The sequence below is a fragment of the Cebus imitator genome, unplaced genomic scaffold, assembly GCF_001604975.1.
Source record: "Cebus imitator isolate Cc_AM_T3 unplaced genomic scaffold, Cebus_imitator-1.0 Scaffold99, whole genome shotgun sequence".
NCBI classification, from domain to species: domain Eukaryota; kingdom Metazoa; phylum Chordata; class Mammalia; order Primates; family Cebidae; genus Cebus; species Cebus imitator.
The window spans coordinates 5,758,304-5,779,445 of NW_016107414.1; the positions used below are offsets into that span (position 1 = coordinate 5,758,304).

At 48.1% G+C, this 21,142-nt stretch overlaps 1 protein-coding gene across 5 annotated transcripts; it reads left to right on the top strand.

The window, feature by feature from the left end:
- The first annotated feature begins 2,115 nt into the window (after positions 1-2,115).
- Positions 2,116-14,923, top strand: THNSL2 (threonine synthase like 2). Of its 5 annotated transcripts, none has more exons than XM_017536667.2 (9): positions 2,116-2,274; positions 4,363-4,597; positions 6,181-6,375; positions 6,781-6,933; positions 7,762-7,992; positions 11,239-11,387; positions 11,504-11,629; positions 13,614-13,765; positions 14,192-14,923. In XM_017536667.2, the coding sequence occupies exons 2-9, from the start codon at positions 4,375-4,377 to the stop codon at positions 14,418-14,420; spliced, it is 1,458 nt and encodes a 485-aa protein (XP_017392156.1). In that variant the 5' UTR covers positions 2,116-2,274; positions 4,363-4,374; the 3' UTR covers positions 14,421-14,923. The 5 variants fall into 5 exon arrangements, with proteins under 5 accessions (XP_017392156.1, XP_037597307.1, XP_017392154.1 ...); XM_037741379.1 differs by having other exon boundaries at positions 2,122-2,230; XM_017536665.2 differs by lacking the exon at positions 2,116-2,274 and adding an exon at positions 2,302-2,456.
- The last annotated feature ends 6,219 nt before the right edge of the window (positions 14,924-21,142 follow it).

Genomic DNA, 21,142 nt, shown 5'->3' on the forward strand with positions numbered 1-21,142 from the left:
CCATTTGATCTTCCCTGCAGTCCTGTTTATATAGGTGTAGTTAGAACTGCCTTGGCAATGGTGGCCTGCCTCTGTTATGGCAGACTCTCTCAGTAGTGCCTGGTTGCCCAAGCAATGGCGGGCTGCCTCAGTGATGGTCAGACTGCCTCCGTAGTGGTGGAGTGTCTCAGTAATGGTGGACGCCCCTCCCCCACAGAGCCAGACCTTCCCGGGTTCAGCTGTGCTTGCTGTGAAACTCTCAACCCAGAGCACTTTCAATTACTGTTTTTTTTTCTTTTTGTGGAGGGGGCGGGTGGGACCAGCTGAGCCTGATCACCTGGCTCCCTGACTCAGAGTCTTTTTTTGTTGTTGTTGTTGAATGGTAGACTCTTCTGCTGTTGAAAAGGCGCCGGATCTCCCGTGCCGCGACTCACTGAGCCAGCTGAAACAGCGGCACTGAGATTCCTGGCAGTTTTTTTGCCTAGGAGTCTCCTGACCTGGCTCACTATTTCAGATGAATGGCTGACTCTGCCGTCTCAGGGCTCCTATTGCCAGCTAAGAGGGCACCTGGACCAACATCTTTTGTACGGAGAACCACCGTGCCAGGGAGCGGGCAAAGCAGTCGCATGGGCCAAAACAGCCGCGCTGGCGACCCGTGGGGCTCCTCTGCCTGGGAATCTCCTGGTCTGTGGGCAATAAAAATCCTTCTAATGCAGCGTCCACTTATCCTCTGCACTTTCACTGGGAGCCGTAATCGTGAGCTGTTACTAGTCGGCCATCTTCCCCCAATCCCCTTGCCTTTTCACTTTCTTAATATAGTCCTTCAATGCACAAAAGTTTTAATTTTGATGAAGTTCAATTTATCTGTTTTCTCTTTTGTTTCTCTTTTGTTGCTTTAGGTGTCATATCTAGGAAACTGTTGCCTAATCCAAGGTCATGATGATTTAAATCTATGTTTAATTCTAAGAGGTTATAGTTTTAGTTCCTATATTTAGGTCTTTGATCCATTTGGAGCTAATTTCTACATATGGTGTGAGGCAGGGATCCAAACTCATTTGTGTATGGATGTCTGGCTGTCCAATTATAATTTATTTAAGATTATTTATTCCCCATTGAATAGTCTTGACATCCTTGCCAAAAGTCAATTGATTGTATGGGTATGGATTTATTTCTAGATTCTCAATTCTATCCCATTGATCTGTTTGTCTATCCTTATGCTAGTACCAGGCCATCTTGATTAACATAGCTTTGATTCAGGATTTAAAATTAGGAAGTGTAAGTCCTCCAACTTTGTTTTTCTTTTTCAAGATTATATTGGCTACTCTGGGTTCCTTGCACCTCCAAATGAATTTTAGGATCATTTCTGCAAAACAGGCAGCTGGAATTATGGCAGTCATGTTTTACCTATTTATTTGGCACTCTTGTTACTGGGTCAGAAACTCAAGAAGTGAGGGTGATTCAGGGTACTTAAATTTAAATATTACCCCATTTCCTCCAATAACCACTACACATATTTGGTAAAATGATGGATTATCAATTTAGGAGTTCAAAAACGTTCAGAGAGAACAGTATGTTCTGACTTGGAATGTCGTCTCTCTCTTCTGCCCTGCTGTCCTTGCCCAGCTTGGATACTAGAAGCAGCCTGCATTCTGGCCTGTGCCCTGCACAAAAGCTGGAGGACTTTTAGCAGGTTGCTTTCTTCTCCAGAAGTCTAGGCCCTAACCTAATTCTTAGCAAGGGCTCTGGTTCCGTCGCATGGAATATATTTAAAAAATATATTTTAAAAAACATATTTTGGAGTTGAGTGGATGTCACCTACCTGGTGGGTCTTGAAGTCTTAACATACTAACCACAGTTTGAGGACCAAGCCGTTGGTCCAGCCCTGTGATGCTGCAGATGAGAAACTAGAATCCTAAAGGAACGCAGGGTTTTTCTTCCTCGCATCTTTCTGTCCATTTTCTAAGCTGAAACCTGAGGTTTTGTGCGACTCACAGCCCTGCAGTGAAGATTCGGAGGCTGAAGGTGAATAAGGCGTTTAGTAAAGAGCCTTAAAAAATAGGCCGCGGGAGGCGCACAAGGCTTCTCTCTCGTGATGCTGCCCTCCTGCCGCAGCGCTGCCCACGCCCTCTCCGCCGAACTCCGCCCCCGCCTCAACCCCAGGTTCTTCCAGCTGCGGAACTGAGAACCGCAGCCCCGGCCCCGACCGGAAGCCCCACCCCGCCGCCGGAGACGCGGACTCGGGAGCGCGCACGTCAGCATCCCGGGTGGCCGAGTCGCGTCCCGCACTCCGCACGGGTAACGCCTGCCAGCCTCGCAGCGCCCTCCCCGGGGTCGTCGCGGGCGAGATTTCCGAACTCCCGACGCTCTCGCGGCTCCGCTCAGCCCTGACTTCCGAGGGCCCGCGTCCGCCGCCCCCCCCCCATTTCTGGAACCTTTAGTTCCGGCCCTCGGACTTAGGAGAACGTGGGAGGATGGTGGTGGGGTTTTGGATGCTTTACGTTTTCTGCTGGGTTTGGGCAGTCCTTGGGGAACCCCGAAACCGAAGTCCGCGGTGTATTCAGGGGCTGGGAGTGGAACCTCAGGCGCCTGCGAGCACCCTGAGGGCTTGGGCCGCCCTCCTTGGCGGGATGACTAGCGCAGGCAGCCTCAGAGAGCTGGGGGCCGGCCTCCACCGCCGGGAGTGCCGTGAGCTGCTGGCGTCCGAGTCTCTGCCTTGCTCCACCCACTCTCACAAAGCCCCTCCACCTCCCTCAGGAGCTCCCTTCCACCCACCTTCCTGTCCCCAGCCTTCGGACTACTGTTTTCCGTATTATTTATTTACCCTGGTTATTAGTCACAGTTTCTCTGACCTTTTCCATTCTGGAATAGGTTCCAGAGGAGTCACTTACACGGGAAAATTATTAGAATATAAAATCCCAGAGGTCACGTAGTCCAGGTCCCCATCCCATGCTTGGAGCACTCAGAGCAGCCTCACAACAGCGCTTGGTTTTCTTCCTCAACTTCACCACCACCTGCGGTTGCTGATTCCGCCTCTGGCTTAAGTGGAACCCAATCATGTGTATGTCTCTGTGGCTCTGCTCTCTTGGCCTGGGAATGCTGCTCCTGGAGGCCATTGGACAGAACAGGGACAGTCCTGTTGTATGAAGGGCATGGGTCTGTGCTAATCAGGCCCGCTCCCTCCATGACCTGTGCAGAGCCCTGCGCCAGCCCCTCTGCCCACTGTTCCAGGACAGTTGTTCTACATCCTCCTTCCCAATGCCCGAGGTGTTCCTTCCACCCAGGGAAGGACATTTCAAAAATATTTTCTTCTGCTGTACCTTACGGCCCTGCCTGCTCCTGCCCTCACTCCTGCCATGGTTTCTTTGGCAGCTCAGGCGTAGCATTTAAGTCTGGTCCTATGAAGGCTTTCTTTCTGTTACTCCAGGGTCTTGGGCAGTTTGCAATGGCTTTAACTCTTACTACAGAATTGCAGAAATTCCTCTCTTTGTGGAAGACACTGCTAGCCCCCGCCCCATTCTGTTTTATGGAACACTGTGCCTGCTTTGCTTATCCACTGCAGTTAACTTTTGGAGTAACCCAGATTTCATCTCTTTGACATGGACTCACGTACACGGTGACCTTGTGTCCTGGGTTGCCGGAGATAGTTCTGGCTTATACCGTTGTCCCAGCATAATCACATTCAAAAGATTCATGGTTTGTATGATCCAGCTTGTCTTTGTCTCTAAGTTAGATGCACTTAAATTTGTGATTAAGAGAGTGGCACGTGGCAGCCCATGTGAGTCTTGCACTGGCCCACAGATTTTAGAGCCACAGACTAAGAAACCAGAATTCCTCCAAGTCAGTGTTCATACCCTTCATGTAGGTAGAGAGCTTTGGGTGGCTTTGCCCCCAGAGTGTAGGGGTTTCCCTCCCATCCTGGCACAGAAAGTCCAAGCTAATACTGAGAAGTATGTCTAATCAAATTCATCCCCAGTTACTATGGGGCTTTGAAGCCAGTCCTCCTAAATTCACTGTCATGCTCCAGAGGAAGGTGGTGTTCAAGCCCAGCTCCTTGACATGGCACCTGCCTCCTGGAAAAGTAACTGACGTGGAAGTGTGACCGAAGTTAGGCCTGAGGTGTTCTGGGCTTCCCTAGGAACCAGAGAACTCAGTCCATGCAGGGCCAGTTAGTTTTAAAGAGACTGCATGTCAGCACTTCTAACTGTCCTAGCATTAGGCTAAGAGGTAGAACCCTGGTTATCCACTAGGATGACCAACCATCTTTGCCTGGGATTGAGGGGTTTCCTGGTACGTGGGTCTTGTGGAGCTGTGTGTGCTTTGGCTTTGCCTCGTGGGATGTGGGAGCTTTGAGACCAGGTGCCTCTGGGACTGTCCCCTCTGCAGGCTTCCAGGATCATGTGGTACGTTAGCACCAGGGGCATGGCCCCACGGGTCGACTTTGAGGGGGCCCTCTTCTCTGGCTATGCGTCCGACGGAGGCCTCTTTATGCCTGAGGAGCTCCCACAGTTGGACAGAGAGACCCTGTGTCAGTGGAGCACACTCTCCTATCCTGGCCTCGTGAAGGAGCTGTGCGCCCTCTTCATTGGCTCTGAGCTCATTCCAAAAGATGACTTAAATGGTGAGCACTCCCACCTCTACTTCCAGTCCCCCAGCCCCTGCCAGCTCAGTCTACAGAGTTGCAAATCCATCACCAAACCACTAAGAAGTCTATAATCACGTTTCTCAAACTTTGGGATTTTTTCCTGCTTCTAGAATCCCAGACCTGAAAATATTCTGAAAGATTTCATCCTTTCTCCAGCAAGATGAATGTTGAAATTACTTACAGGGAATTCTTTCTTTCCTTTTCTTTCTTTCTCTGCCTCTCCCTTTCTTTCTTCCTCTCTTTTCTCCTTCCTTCCTTCCTTCCCCCCTCCCCTTCCCCCTTCCTTCCTTCCCCCCTCCCCTTCCCCCTTCCTTCCTTCCTTCCTTCCTTCCTTCTTTCTTTCTTTCTTTCTTTCTTTCTTTCTTTCTTTCTTTCTTTCTTTCTTTCTTTCTTTCTTTCTCTTTCTTTCTCTTTCTTTTCTTTTCTTTTCTTTTCTTTTCTTCTCTTTCTTTCTTTCTTTCTCTCTCTCTCTCTCTCTCTTTCTTTTTTTCTTTCTTTCTTTCCTCTCTTTTCCTTCTTTTTTTCTTTCTCTCTCTCCCTTTTTCTTTCTTTCTTTCTTCAAAAACCTCTTCAAGACTAGGGATTTTAGAATTATCTTTAGTGACTTGAATGTTGCGGTGTTTCTTTCCTGCACATAAAGCACCCAGACCCCCAAATTGCTATTTTGTTTTTTGAATGGTAATTCCAGAGGGGACTTCAAGACTGTCTGGGACCAGCTTGTCTTAAGCTGTAATGTGCCTATGGATTCCCCTGGGGATCTTCTTAAAAAGCAAATTCTGATTTAGTAGGTCTGGGGTAGGTGTGAGAATTCTGCATTTCTGTCAAATGTCCAGATAATACTAGACTACTGGTCCATGAACCACACTTTAAGTAGCAAGTACAAAATCCATAACATAGTGGTGGTGGTTTGGGGTTGGCAAGAGAAACGACCACTTAAAATGCAGTCCAGTGACCAGCAGTGATGGCATTGCTTGGGCATTTGTTGGAAATCCTAGACTCCCTCCAGCTGACTGAACCAGCCTGCATTTTAACAAGATCCCAGGGGCTTGGTTTGCCCGTGACAGTTTGAGAAGCTCTGCTCCAGGACTTCTACAGTTTGCTTTAGGGACGATTGTATATCAACCATCCAAAGGTTCTGGTGTCACAGGTGTGAGAGTTAGTAATGCAGCAAAGAAAAAGCTTCCTCTTTTTAGGAAGGAACATTAGATGGGATGTGACATTATTGTGTTATGTAGCTATTTAATTGACCCCTGATTGGAGTACTTGCTAACAAGACAGTTAAACAATGAAGTATAAAAAGTGAAAAATAAAGTCTTTTAGTACCAGTTCTAGTCTCTGGAGAAATCACTATAAGGAATCTATGAACAGTTTGGTGTATGTTTTCCCAGACTTTTTTCTAGGTTTATACAATTGTATTCAAAAATGGTATCATTTAAGATGAAAATTTCTGGCCTTTTAACTTAGTAGCAGGAGTTGGAAACTTTATATTCAGAGACTGAGAGGGGACTTGAGAAAGAGACCAGGCCCCTCAGTGGCTCTCCAACCCCCCATCCTCACAGATCTGATTGACCGAGCCTTCAGCAGATTCCATCACAGAGAGGTGGTCCATCTGTCCAGGTTGAGGAATGGGCTGAACGTGTTGGAGCTGTGGCATGGCGTCACATATGCATTTAAGGACCTGTCCCTGTCCTGCACAGCACAGTTCTTACAGTACTTCCTGGAGAAGAAGGAGAAGCACGTCACAGTGGTCGTAGGTATGTTTCGGGGCATGAACGCAGAATACCTGAGTGTAGGGCGTCCACCTATAGGATGTCATTCATTGAGCCACTCAGGGACTATGTTACCAGTTCTTCCAGAGCAGGGTTCCTAACCTTTTCTGGTGCCATGGACCCCTTTGCCAGGCTGATGGAGGCTGTGGATCTTTCTCAGAGTAATGTTTGAAATGCCCAAAATGCTTAAGATGATGTCGTTCACAAGTTCACTGATGTCCTGAATTTTATCTGTGGATCCATGGACCCTAGGTAGAGTGCTAGGTTTGTATCCTCCAAGTATTTGAAGTAGTTGTTGCTTTATTTGACAACAGTGCTTTGGGGACCATTTGTTTCCTCATTCATTCCCTTTGTTCTAAAGGGGGCGAGTTCTTCTTTCTTCCCATCCAGGAACGTCTGGGGACACCGGAAGTGCTGCCATTGAGAGTGTTCAAGGGGCAAAGAACGTGGACATTATCGTTCTGCTGCCCAAAGGTCACTGCACAAAGATTCAGGAGCTCCAGATGACAACAGTGCTGAAGGAGAACGTCCATGTGTTTGGAGGTGTGTGCTGAGGCAGAGTCTCTGGGGACAGTGCAGCCTTACCTTAATTGGGTCTGCGTTGGGAGATGGGCCGGTAAATTTCACCCCTCTCCCCTCCCAAATGTAGATCCAATGGAGAAATACTCGGGCATCAGATAAGAAATCAGTATTGTCTTGATTGCTTGTTGAGCTAGATTGGGGGATATAACTTTTATTAGAAGACAATTCACCCATAAATTTATCCGGCAATTCACTCATAAATTACACTGATGCACACACCCAGCTTCAGGGATGGGAAGTTCTGTCCATGTAAGCTTACCTGCCTTGCAGGAGCAGAGAGCAGAACCCCTACCCTGTGATCTAAATGAGGGCAGAGGGCACAGGGGAATGGTGACAGTTTCCACCTTGGCCCCTGATAGAGGACTGTGGAGGAAAGGCTAGTTCTCTTACCATCTCACAATCAGGCACACAGTTCCTCCTCTGTGGAAGAGTGGGGGAAGTGGGCATGGAATACGAAGAGAAATTCTCCCAGTATCACAGAAGTTTGACATTTGTTATCTTATTTTAGATAATGGTAGAAACATTGGAACTGGTTCTGGCTGCCCTTTTTGTTCTAAGCTAGGGCAGATCTTTAGGAACACAGGAATCTGGGGCATGGTTTTTGTCCTTGAGGACCTTAACATTGAGTCTAGAAAGTGAGGCCAAGCTATGTGAAAGTAAAGAAACCAATGCTGTGCGAAGGTCCCAGGAGGTTGGGCTTAGCCTGGGAGGGCCTTGTCACAGGTGAGTGCTGACCTCCTGGGGATTCTACATGCTCCTGACAGCTGCCCTCTCTTCTCTCCCCGGCAGTGGAGGGAAACAGCGATGAGCTTGATGAGCCGATCAAGGCCGTGTTTGCTGATACGGTTTTTGCCAAGAAGCACAATCTGATGAGCCTGAATTCGATCAACTGGTCCCGGATACTGGTGCAGATGGCCCACCACTTCTTTGCATACTTCCAGTGTGCACCGTCCTTGGACACGCATCCCCTACCCCTGGTGGAGGTGGTTGTGCCAACAGGGGCTGCTGGTAACCTTGCAGGTAAGGAGCTCCCGGGGCACAAATGGGCTTTCCAGAAAAATGCCTGTGGCCCCAGTCCTTCTAGCTGCCCTTTGGCTGCAACTGTGAGGAGAAAGAAGGTGGAGTCCCAGTTCTGAAGGTGATGGGAAAGCCCACAGAAGAAGCTCCCAGAAGATGTCCCACCTCATTGCCTGGGGCAGCATCCTGGGCTCCTGCTACCATCAGAGGGTGATGGGTTAACCCCGAGTGCTCCTGCAGTCTGATCCAATGTCCTTGCTGGCTCAGCAGAGTGTGGAGAGGCAAGGTCAAGGATCGGCTGTTGGTCTGGCTGGAAGTGCCCTCAATCAGAAATGTGGACTTTGCTCCCAACCCTGGTCAGCTGCCCACTGTGAGGACAAGTGGCTTGACTGGCACATATGTTCCCACTCCTGGACACACTATCCTGACCCCGTGTAAAGTGGAAAAAGTTCTGGACTTGGGGTTCTGGCCCAAGTTCTGTTCTTTACTAGCTGAGAGGCTGTGGAGCAGTCCTTTAGACCCAACCTCTGAGCTATAAAATGAGATTGTATCATCATATCTCCCAGGACTGCCTCGATGAGCAAATAAGATTCCTGTGTGCATGCAGACTTTGTAAGGGCAAAGTGCTGTACACCTGTGTAGCATTAAAATCATTTCTCTAATAATCATTAATATTTATCAAGGACTTACTGTGCAACTGGCACTGTTCTAAGTGCTTTTCATGTATTAACTCATTTATCCTCCTGTGGAGAGGATATTTTCCATTTTGTAATGAGGAAACAAAGACACAAAGAAAGCAGTCATGCCCTGATTACAGAGTTGGGCAGCAGTGGAGCAAGGAGCGTGACCCAGGCAGTCTGGCTGCAGAGCTGACAAGGATAGGGGGATTACTGTTCCTGATAGTTCTAGCAATGGCATTGGTTCTGATGGGCACCAAGGATGGTCTAGCTGAGAGCACAGAAGCATCTTAGTGGTTAGGAAGCTTCCTGACCTCTGCCACTAATGGGGATGGAGAGAACAGTGGGCTGGCAGGCAAGGAGGGATGGGCTTCTTTGCCACTATGGGGTAAAGCCCACCATGCTCCCCATTCCTATCACCCTCCAATTAGTGATGCACCAAGTTGTACAGCCAGTGGCCCTCTGCGGCCCAGAGCCTACCACAGTGCTTGATACAAAATAAACACGTGGCCAACATTTGCTGAGGGTGTTTCTATCCATCTTTCCTCTGTCATGAACCAACTCTTTGGCTTTAAGGCCCTGGACATTCCTGAGCCTCCATTTCTCCTCTGTCAGGCAAGGATAGCATGATGTTCTCATGAGGATCAGGTGAAATAAGAATGAGAAAATTAAGATCAGTAGTTCAAGACCAGCCTGGCCAACATGGTGAAACCCCATCTCTACTAAAAATACAAAAATTAGCCAGGCATGGTGGTGCATGCATGTAATCTCAGCTACTCAGGAGGTGGAGGCAGGAGAATTGCTTAACCAGGAGGTGGAGGTTGCAGTGAGCTGAAATTGCGCCATTGCATTTTAGCCTGGGCAACAGAGACTCAGTCTCATTAAAAAAAAAAAAAAAAAAAAAAAAAAAAAAAAAAGAATGAGAAAGTGTTTTTCCAAGTTAAGAGTGATATTAGATGGTGTGGCTGTCCCTAACTCCTCTTAGCTACTCACCAGAGGTAAACTGCTCATGAAAGCACCATGTGTAAAACCTTACTAAATGATGTGACGTGTTTGGGCTCTACACCTCTCAGGGGGAGGAATTCCTTGCTTGTCCCATGAAAACAAGACCTGCTGTTGGGATGGACTGAGGGTGCTGCTCTGGCCTCCCCTGGTGCCTGTGCAGGGAATGTAGTCTGAAGCTACTGACTCTAGGAAGCTGAGTCAAGGGAGGGTATGTGCTCTGGACGTGGGTGTATTTTGAATCCTGACTCTGACACTTCACAGCCTTCGGACAGCTCATTTTGACCTCTTGGAACTTTCATTTCCTCTTCCAAAAATTGGTGTTTTACAGTAGTCAGCCATCTATTAAATACTTTGGCACCTGGCAGGGGGCTGACGCATAGAACTGCCTCATGGTGTGGTGATGTGCTCCTAGTCATTCTCCGCTCTCTCGCTCGCTTGCTCTCTCTCTTCTCTCTCTCTCTCTCTGTGTATGTGTGTGTAACAGGTTTATTGCTAAATGATTCACATACCATTCACACATTTTAAATATATGATTCAGTGGTTTTTAGTTTAATATATTCACAGAGTTGTGCGACTATCACCATAATCAATTTTGGAATGTTTACATCATGCTGAAAAGAAACGCTGTACCCATTAGTAGTCACTCCTGACTTTTCCTTAGACCACCTCCTTCGCCAGCCCTCAGCAACCATGAGTCTACTTTGTTTCTATAGATTTTCCTATTCTAGACATTTTCTATAAGTGGAATCAGAGTATGTGGTCTTTTGTGCCTGGCTTCTTTCACCTAGTATGATGTTTTCAAGGTTCATCCATGTTGTATCATATATCAGTACTGTCGCTATTGTGTGGTTATACCATACAGTGGTATATTTTATTTATCAGTTTATCAGCTGATAGACATTTGGATTGTTTTAACAGCTCGGTGGTTATGAATACTACCACAGTGAACATTTGTGTATAAGTTTTCATGTGAACATATATTTTTATTTCTTTTTGGTATGTAACTAGGAGTGTAATTTCTGGGTTATATGATAACTCTCTGTTTAATATGTTAAGGAACTGACAGACTTCAGTTTTCTGAAGTGGCTGCACCATTTTATGTCACCACCAGCAGTGTAGGAATTTTCCAGTTTCTCCACATCCTCACCAACACTCATTATCTGTCATCTTGATTCTAACCCTCCTAGAGGGTGTGAAGTGATGTCTTGTGATTTTTGTTTATATTTCTCTCATCACTAATGATGTTGAACATCTTTTCATGTGCTCATTGGCCATTTGTATGTCTTGTTTGAAGGAATGCCTGTTCTTTTGTCCATTTTTAAATTGGGTTATTTGTATTTTTATTGTTGAGCTGCAACAGTTCTTTATATATTCTAGATACAAGTACATTATCAGATATATGAATTGCATTTTTTCCCATTCTGTGAGTTGCCTTTTTATTTTCTTGATCGTATCGTTTTTAAAGCACAAAAGCTTCAAAACGCAAAAGTTTCTTAATTTTGATGAAGCCCAATTTACTTTTTTATTTTCTTTCTAAAAAGCTGTTGTTCTCCTGTCTTGTCTTAAGCTGGGTACATTGCTCAGAAGATAGGCCTGCCCATCCGTCTGGTTGTGGCAGTGAACCGCAATGACATCGTCCACAGGACTGTCCAGCAGGGAGACTTCTCTCTGTCTGAGGCTGTTAAATCAACCTTGGCATCAGCTATGGACATTCAGGTAGGCCTGGGGGAGGTGTGCAGATCTGGCCCAGGTATTAGTTGGGGCTGGGTGGGGCTGGGTGGGGCTGGATGGGGCTGAGATCAGTGTGGGCCTGAAACTGACTTTCTGCCTAGGTACCCTATAACATGGAGAGGGTATTCTGGCTGCTCTCTGGCTCTGACAGCCAGGTGACAAGAGCCCTCATGGAGCAGTTTGAAAGGACTCAAAGTCTGAATCTGCCCAAGGAACTGCACAGCAAGGTCAGTCACTACCCATACACCACAGAGAAAGGAAAGAGTATAGCCACATTGCAGACCTGGGGTTTGGAAGTCTGGTCAGGGGAAGAGGACACCTCTTTCTTGAGGAAGGGAGGGAGGGAGGGAGAGAGGGAGGGGCGAACTCAACAGGAACAATGGTCTCTGTTCATACTGGATGGGCAAAATGGTTCCCAGTTGCCAGAATTATTAGAAATTAACACCCATAATAAGTAAAACTAAGTTAATGTATCAAGCCATATATTATCAGGAAGTATGCAAAGTGCCTCATGTATATTATTTGACTTAAATCTCATAACAACTCTATGAGGTTTACTATCCACATGTTATAGATGAAGGAACTGAGGCACAGAGTTTAGGAAACTGGCCCAGTGTCTCAGAGCTCACTTGGGATTGAGGCCATTTGACTCTAAACCATGTTCTCTATTACCTCTCCTCATTCAATCAATTATTACATGTAAAGTGGCAGTACAAGTGACTGGCTCAGAGCTCAAGAAACAGGTGTCCTCTGAGTGGCCATCCAGACTGTGCATACCTCCAGTGACCTGGCCCTCACTGCCTCACACCAGCTCTCACCATTACAAAAGTCTTTATGTTGAGCTGGAATCTGCTCCTAGCTTACACAGCCTGATTCTATATCCTAGTATTTCCTGTATTTAAAGAGAATCCCCATTTACCAAGTTAGTCTTCTCACTTCCTTTAGCGGTCCCTTGCATGATGTAATTTTGCGTGGTCATTATCCACCTTAAAGTGTTGTTTTCAAAGTTGGATACAGTTCTCCAGGCTGAGCCATACCAGTGCAGACTGGAGCAGAATTTTGGCCTTCTGGAATCTGTGCCTCTTTTGATGCACCCAAAGATCAATTTGTTTGGTTAATGGTTTGTTTTGACATTCACATTCCTTCTCATATAAATGAGGTTCTCCGTGAAGACAGACACCATACCCCCCCACTCCTTCATTCTCTCTCTGGCTATACACATAGAAGACACTTTACTTGCTGGAATGGCATTCATCCATTCATGTTATATATCTACTGTGAGCCAGGAACTGTGCTAGGTGCGAGAAACACAGACAAGTAAAATACATTCATTGCCTGCTGGGAACCCTAATTCACAGCAGGTAGCTATATGAAAATCTATGATACCAGCTAGGTAAGGTGGCTCATGGCCTGTAACCCCAGAAATTTGGGAGGCCGATGCAAGCAGATCATTTGAGGTCGAGAGTTTGAGACCAGTCCGGCCAACATGGTGAAACCCTGTCTCTACCAAAAAAAAAAAAAAAAAAAATTAACTGGGCATGGTGTTGCGTGGCTGTAAATCCCAGCTACTTGGGAGGCTGAGGCAGGAGAATCACTTGAACCTGGGAGGTGGAGGTTGCAGTGAGCCAAGATTGCATCACTGTACTCCAGCCTGGGCAACAGAGAGAGACTCTGTCTCAGAAAAAGGAAAGAAAAACAGCTGTGATCTTTATTGCAGTCAAGTATATGCAGGGTGCTTGATGTATTGTAAGCATGCAGTACATTTTCAGAAGATGATCAAATAAACCAAACACACTGACAAGGGAGTCCTCCTCTGTCTGAAGGAAGCAGAGAGGGCTTCCTGGAGGAAGTGCTCGGTGAGCTGAATAGGAACTGACAAGAAGGAGGTGTGCCAACAACCAAGCACCAGATATGTGGCTGCCCGAAGCCTTCTGGCTATGGCAGGTTGTTGAACAAATCTTTATTTGTTGACTAAGAGACAAATCCCAACTAAATGGATTGACATAAAACTCAAATGGATCCTAAAATTGAGTGAGTCAGCTCAAAACTGGGAGGCTGTATTTTATTGTGAGCCACATCTGAGCCATTCTGTCTGAATGTCCCATTGGATCCTTGGGTTTTGTGTGGGTCTGTGGTGGAGAGTGGGGTTTTGTCATCTTTCCCTGCTTCCCCCTACACTGAGTCTCATCCTTCTGACTTGGGACCCTTCAGCTTTCAGAGGCAATGACATCCGAGTCAGTGTCGGATGAAGCCATCACCCAGACCATGGGCCGCTGCTGGGACGAGAACCAGTACTTGTTGTGCCCCCACTCGGCGGTGGCCGTGAACTACCATTACCAGCAGATGGACAGGCAGCAGACCAGGTATAGGCTATGGGGGCCTGGGTCACTGGAGGACCATTTGAGTTTCAGGGGCCCTCTTCTTTTCTAAGCAGCGGGAGAGACAGGAATGGGAACAAATGGCTGTAATGGAGTGTGATGGGTGCTGTGTGGAACTGGGCCCTGGAAACTGTGGGCCTAGAAGAGGGAGCATGACAGGTATCCCAAGGACAGCCATGGGCAGAGTTGGTGGCTGAGCTGGCCTCCAACCAGGAGGAGGAATTTGTCCAGGTAGCATTATTGTAGCAATAAGTTTGAGGTACCAATCGTCTGTCTGTGTCTCTCTCCTCCATACCTCACACTATCCCTAAACTTCCCCTGTTCCTTCTTCTTCCTCCTCCATCTTTTCCTTTCCCATCCGTCTGTCTATTCTCTCACTGTCCTCCTGCTGCCACCTGCCCCCATCCCCAGCAGCACTCCCCGGTGCTGCCTGGCCCCTGCCTCTGCAGCCAAGTTCCCGGAAGCTGTCCTGGCTGCTGGCCTGACTCCTGAGACTCCTGTGGAGATTGTAGCCCTGGAGCACAAGGAGACACACTGCACCCCGATGCGGAGAGGTGACTCCTGGACGCTGATGCTTCGGGACACCATTGAGGACCTTAGCCGGCGGTGGAAGGGCCGTGTTCTGAACGCCTCCCAGTAGCCTGGCTGGAGGTGGCTTCCTTTAGCTTCAGATCCCAGGGAGGTGCACCCTCTAAGCTGCCTTGTGCACCCTCCCCATTAAGCATAGGTTAGGAGGTTCCTGGGAGGCTGCTTAGCTGGGTCTGGAGCCAGCTGGCTTTGCTCTGTTCCCTGGCTTCTCTGTGCCCGGTCATCAGGGAGGCTGAGTGAGGGGGTGTGAACAGTTGCCAGAAGTACCCCCTCCCTCCCTGGCTCGAGCAGCAGTGTCACAGCTGTAGTGAAAGTTTCATGGCCTGCAAAAGAAGAGCCTTGGGCACAGGATTGACCATGGCTCCAGGGGTTTAGGACCCCAGACCTGTGAAGGTGGGGGTGGCTCACCCCCTTCATGCAGGCCTTATATGGTCTCTGAGCCTTAGTTGATTTGGCCCCCCAAACCAAATCCAAAGCTTCTGGCCCGCCTTGTCAGAGGCTTCCACCCTGTTCACGTGTTGGGAATCCCTGGAATAAAATGTTTTTTCAGTGTGATGGAGATGGCATGTCCTGTGGGGAGGTCCCTTCCTAGAAGAGCTGTAGGACTCGGGGCAGCCCTGGGGGCTGCTGAGTGGTGGGCTGAGGTGTGTGTGGCATCACTCTGCTGCCCTGCATTGGCCCAGGCTTGAGGGGCCAGCAGAGAAGGCATGAGCCTGTGGCCCTGGTGGTGGTGGCATCCATAGAGGCTGAGGTGGGGCTCATCCTCCAAAGATGGAGGCTTTGTGGGAAAGCATTGGCATCAATGTCAAGGTGCCCTGTTGCTCATACATCACTTGGAATTGAGCCTATTTGACTCAAGTTCCAATCCAATTCATCAGGTTTCAGTCATGTGTGGGTTGAGGAGAGTTTTAGACAAACACATGAACAGCAATACAAGCCCCATGTCTTGATGCTAGAGGCCCCTAAAAGGGCAGGGGAGGCAGGCATTAGATGGAGGGATTTTTTTTGCCACTAGAGGACGCTGTTGCCACCACCCTGGGGGCTGCTGTGAAATGACCTAGTGGACATCTGTCCTCCAGAGCCCTCTTCCCCTGCCTGCCTCAAGATCTAAAGGCACTGCTCACCCAGGTGCAACCCCTGCAGGGCATTCCCCATCAGAACATCCCAGCCGCACATCTCCGTGGGACTAAAGGGAAGGCCTGTGGCACCCTCTGCTGGAAGACTGGACTTTGGGATACTGCAATCAGTACCCAGAGGGGAGGACAGGGATGCTGGACCCCAGGAGGACAGAAGGAGTGTTCTTAAAGGAGTGACAGTGACTCCTTACCAGCCACGACACTTGGCAGTTTCTGAGACATTTTAACATCCACAGCAGCAGACACTGATGCATCCCCTGGGACCACTTACCCATTAGATATGATAGGCCCAATGCCTAGGGGCCACCATTCATTAAAGACCCATGAAAATGTCTTCAGTTCTTTTAAAACCAAAATAAAACAGTGAGTATAATCCAGCTGGGATTTTATTCATTTTTCTTCTAACACAGTTTTACCATAGAATTTTAAATATATTTTTTTATAGAGGAAGATACCCATGAAAGCAAAAGTGCCCAGTACCCACAAAAGTTACTGTGCAGCCCTGATAATACCTACTGTGTGCCAGGTGGCATTTTACCAAAATTAGCTCATTTAATCCTGACAGCAACGTGTGAAGCAAGTGCTACTGTTTCCCCCATGTTGTGGGTAAGAACACAGGCTCTGAGAGATGAGGTAACTTACTGGGGTGGCAACACTGGGAACAGAGAGGTCAGGACTTGAACCCACACATCGGAGCCTCCAGTTAGATGTTTATTTCTCCTCATACACAGCCTCCTGTGTCAGTGGGCACAATCATATGGGGCTTGCTCTGCTGCCTGCTTCCCTCCATCCTTCCCTAGGCCCTGGCCCTACTCCTGAGTCCTCCTGCCATCTTCCTTTCTTGGATTGGTCTGGGAGATGGCCGTGCTTCTCCAGGAGTCCTCCAGGGGCCGCTGCAGCCCTGCTTTCCTGGTTTCTGTAACTGGCACTGATGCCTGCTGCGGGCAGGCCCATGCAGGTGGCTCCTTTTTCTTTGCTGCTATATTCTGAGGACCTCTGGCCAGGACCAAGGTCACAAGGAAACCCCATCCACTGAATGGTTCTGGGACCTATCCAGCTCTGAGAGGCCACCATGCCAGTGAGGGAGGCCCAGAATAAGGTCACACCAGGCACAGCGCACATCGACAGGAAACCTGAATTGAGGCTACACTGGTCACAGGGAGTCCTGGGGAAATGAGAAGAAGGATGAGAGTGAGATGAAGTCTGGGGAAGTGCCCACCCCTGTAACACACATACACACACATGCACACACACACATGAGCTGAATTGTGTCACTTCCACTATATGTTGAATGTACAGTATCTCTGAATGTAACTGTATTTGGAGATAGGGTCTTTAAAAAAGTAGTTAATTAAAACGAAGTCCTTATGCTGGGCCCTCAACCAGTGGGACTGGCATCCCTTATTTTATAAGAGGAAATTAGGACATAGACCATAGACATGCATGCACAAAAGGAAAACCGTGTGAAGTCAGAGGAAGAAGGTGGCCATCTGCAAGCCAAGGAGAGAGGCCCCAGAACTAAAGCAACCCTGAGGGTGCCTTGATCTGAGACTTCCATCCTCTAGAACTGGGAGGAAATAAATTTCAGATGTCTAAGTCTCACCCAGTCCCAAGGAGACTCTCTCTCTGTCCGTCTGTCTGTCTGTCTCTCTCTCTCTCTATCTCTCTTACACACATACACACACATGCACACACACACACACACAGTGGAAAAAACAAGGATTTTAGTACTAGATGAAGTAAGAATCAGGGTGGAGCCTTTCTTTTCTGCATCACCCACTTACTGGTAGTGATCACAACTAAGCCATTTAATCTCTGGGAGCCGTGGTTTCCTCGTCTGCATTTAACGAAATAGATGATCCCTGACTTAGGACTTTGCAACTTTAGGATGGCGATAAAGTCCTGTGATCATGAGGATAAATAGCCCATATTCCACAGTGTGCTGTGTTGACAGATGACTTTGCCCAACTGTAGGCTAATGTAAGTGTTCTGAGCACATTTAGGGTAGGCGAGGCCAAACGATGATGTTTCTGTAGGTTGAGGGTATTAAATGCATTTTCAACTTATGAAGGGTTTATTGGGATGTAACTATGTAAGTTGAGGAACATCTGTACTTACCTTGCTGGTTTGCTTTGAGGATTACATGAGATGAAATAATGTATTTCCAAGTGCTGGGTAAACTCTCAAATGCCATACAAATGGTTCTTACTATTAACACAATTATAGTTTGCACTGAACAATTTAGTACTTTTAAGCTATCTTGTGTTTTTTACTAATTGCTTTGTGAATTAGTCTTATCTTGCCTGTGATGTTGCCTCTTCCTTAAGGATAAAGTTCTTCTGTGCCCGCCCCCGACCTCCACAGTGCTGACGCAGCTTTGGGCATAGGGTTAGAGACTGACCTGGCCCAGCCAATGTGCCCCACAACAGGATCTGTTAGGGTCTCTGGTGACCATATGCCACAGATTAGTCAGTAGTGGCTCTGCTAGCCAGTTAACAAACTATGTTAATTTGCAGTGATGATGAGGATAGCACAATTCCTCTCTTGAGCACCAATGATGTGCTGAGACCCTTATAAAACACTTTCCAGACATTGATTCCCTTAATCCTTATGAGGAGTCTAGGAAGAAGTAGAGATGAGGGAATGCAGCTCAGAGAGGTAAGGTAACTTGTCCAAGGCCACACAGCCAGTGTGTGGTGGAGGAGGGATGTGTAGGCTGGTTATAGGATCTGTGAGCCTAACCACTCGGGTAGACTACCATACCATGAGGAGTGCTTTGGGTCTATTGCCTCCAAGTTTCCGTCAAATCAGTGTGTGGTGGTCTGAAGGCTAGTTGGGAAGGTAGAGGGTAGAGGAGAGGACCCATCATTAGGAGAAGGGCCAGATGCTCTGCGGAGGGGGCATGGAGCCAGAAGCTTTGGGAAGGACTTCCCTCTGACTTAGGGTTGCATGTGGAGCTGGGCTCCTCACTGTGAGGATGGCTGGGAGCAGTTGTCTGCTCAGAGGACGGTGTTATTGTAGGAAGAAAGTGAGAGTGGTTCTGGGAATTTCCAGCTGCTGGCAGGGAGGCCCAGCTGGGTGGGCCCTGCAGGAAGAGTGGGGGAGATGGAGCCTTTGCTGAGTTTTCTCAGCTGTGTCCCGAGAGAAACATGGGGTGAGCAATATAGCGAGAGCAGGGCCATCAGCCTGCTGAAAAGAGGACAGGGTCATCTCAGTGTTCAGAGCTTGCTGCCTTTGCCCAAAAGTTTTCCCTCTGAGATCTGCCCTTTCACATCCACCCACCAGTCCTCCACTCCACAGCTGGGGGGCCTCCCAGGGACCAGGGGCTGGGCAGATGCTGAGGGCCAGTGTGGTTACTTCCTACTATGTCCTGGACAGTGATGGATACCAGGGGAGAGGTAAAAATGAAGAAAAGATGTGACTGGCATTGATGGAATTCCATGGCCATATCCAGGAGCTGCCCCATGGCTTGAGCAATGTGCTCTCCATTGTAGACCCCAGGTGCCTCTTACCCTTCCACCCCTGTAGTGACCTTAGTGTTCCAGAGGCTGGTTTGGGGGTCTGCTCCCTGACTACTTACACATTCCTCAAAGGCCACTGCCGTAAACCCAGGCTCTAGTCTCACACCTAGCCTTCACTGTGAATGTTCAACTGGAGCAGAACCAGTAGGAGGAGCTGCAGGCCCAGAAAGATGCCTGGGTCGGGGCTGGGGGAGTGTGGAGAACAGTGTGGGTCTTGAAGGGCTTGAAGTGCCCAGGGAGCCTTCTAGAGTCAGAACTGTTTTCTTCTCCTCAGTGGTGTGGTCATTGCAAAGATTTAACATAAACCAACACCCTGGAGAAGGCACAGGGCCTCCCGTTGCAGGCAGAAGTGTTTTTGAGGCTAGGGAGGGGGCTTCCTTCCCCTGAAAGGATGCTCAGGAGCTGAGTAAACCAAGGCCAAGCCCTGTAATAGACAAAGTTGAGAATGGAGGCAGGGCTTGGACCGTTCAGGCCAGGGTGAAATTGCGGGAACCTCCCCTTGGTTTGGCCACCAGGGAGACCATGGAGGTGACCCTCTTGCCCTTTCCCTCATCTCATTCCTGGTGTGGATCATTGTTTTCCTCCCCCCATCCCTTATCCAAGGCTCCCCCAAACAGGGAGAGTGCTTGCTTGTAAAATTGGCTCAATTCAGGCCATGAGGGTTTAGGTGGGTCGAGGTGAGCTCTGTGCAACGGTCCTACAACTAAGGTCACCGTGACCTGCCACCTGCCCAAAGGGCCAAACACACCCTCCAAATTCTCCAAGCCCAAGATAAGGGCAGCAATGATTTGTGTGGCCAGAAGAGGGCAGCAGAGCACACCCAAGGTCCTCCCTCCAAAGAGGACTGACCACTTCCCTTCCTGCCACCACCTCAACCCCAGCCCCACTCCCACACCCCATAGGCAGGCAAGTCTGACTTTGCTCTCTGGGAATTAGAGGCCCTGAAGGTTGTTGTTGGTGGTGGTGGGGCGGGGGGTTGTGGAGAGGAAATTTGGCCCTAAATAGATATATATTTTAAATTCATTGCTTTTCAAATTTTATATTGGGACATCCCTCCTTTAAAAAAAAATCACAGATACCTCTAATATTGTCTATAACTCTAATATAATACAGTTTTTGTTTTTGTAATAAAGCCACTTAGACATGTGCAAACATAAAATTACCCATAAATTCCTTGTGCTGATAGCTCCCATACAAGGATAAACAGAAATGAACATTCAAATTAAATATGAACAAATCTACAAACAAAATTTTAAAAATTCAAAACAATCACATTCATAAATGCTATATCATGTGCTGCCCTCAGAACTCCAGTGCAGAGGGACTCTGGCGCTTCATTCCTACAACGTGATTTTTGTTGTTTATTCCATGTATTTATCTCCCGTTTGTGGTGGAATAATTTTGCTCTTTCATCCTTTTCCTATTCCAACCACAGGGAAATAGCCCAAGCACAGCATCCAAAGCACATCCCATGTCACATGCTCTTCGCTCGGTGCCAGCTTGCCGTATATGTGCCCCTTCCATCTGCTTCTACTTACTGGCTTGTGACAGTTGAGATAGTATTTTTAAGGTGGCCAGACCGATAATCCAGAAAATGTCGTTTTTCAGGAAAAAAAAAAAAATCAAGATGAAATCACCCCCCCCCCACCCACCCCACAGGCACACACACTTGGTTGATAGAGAATTCTGAAACTGCAAGAATGCATGCCTGGAGCACCATATGAGAAACATCATCCCCCCGCCCCCCAGCCCTTGCTTCTTACAGATGAGCAAACTGAGGCTCAGAGAGGTCACACCGATAATCAGGGCAGGGCAGCTGGAGAAGTCAAGGGCCTCTCACTTTGTATAGCAGTGCCTCCTGTCAACACCCTCAGGCAGCCCAAGACAGGCGGGGCTCTGGGAAAGGAGCCCTGGGGATGTTCAAAGTAATTGGCCATCCCAGTTTGGGGTTGACTTTTGTGCAGGTTTCAAGCACCCATCTTCCAAAGCTCAGAAAATGAAAAAAATTGCATAGAGACAGTCACTGCTGCAGATGGGAAGACTTTGTCTCAGATCTCCCTGGAAACCCTAAATCTCTTCTGGCCTCCAGATTTGGTAAGAAGACCCAAACAAGGGCT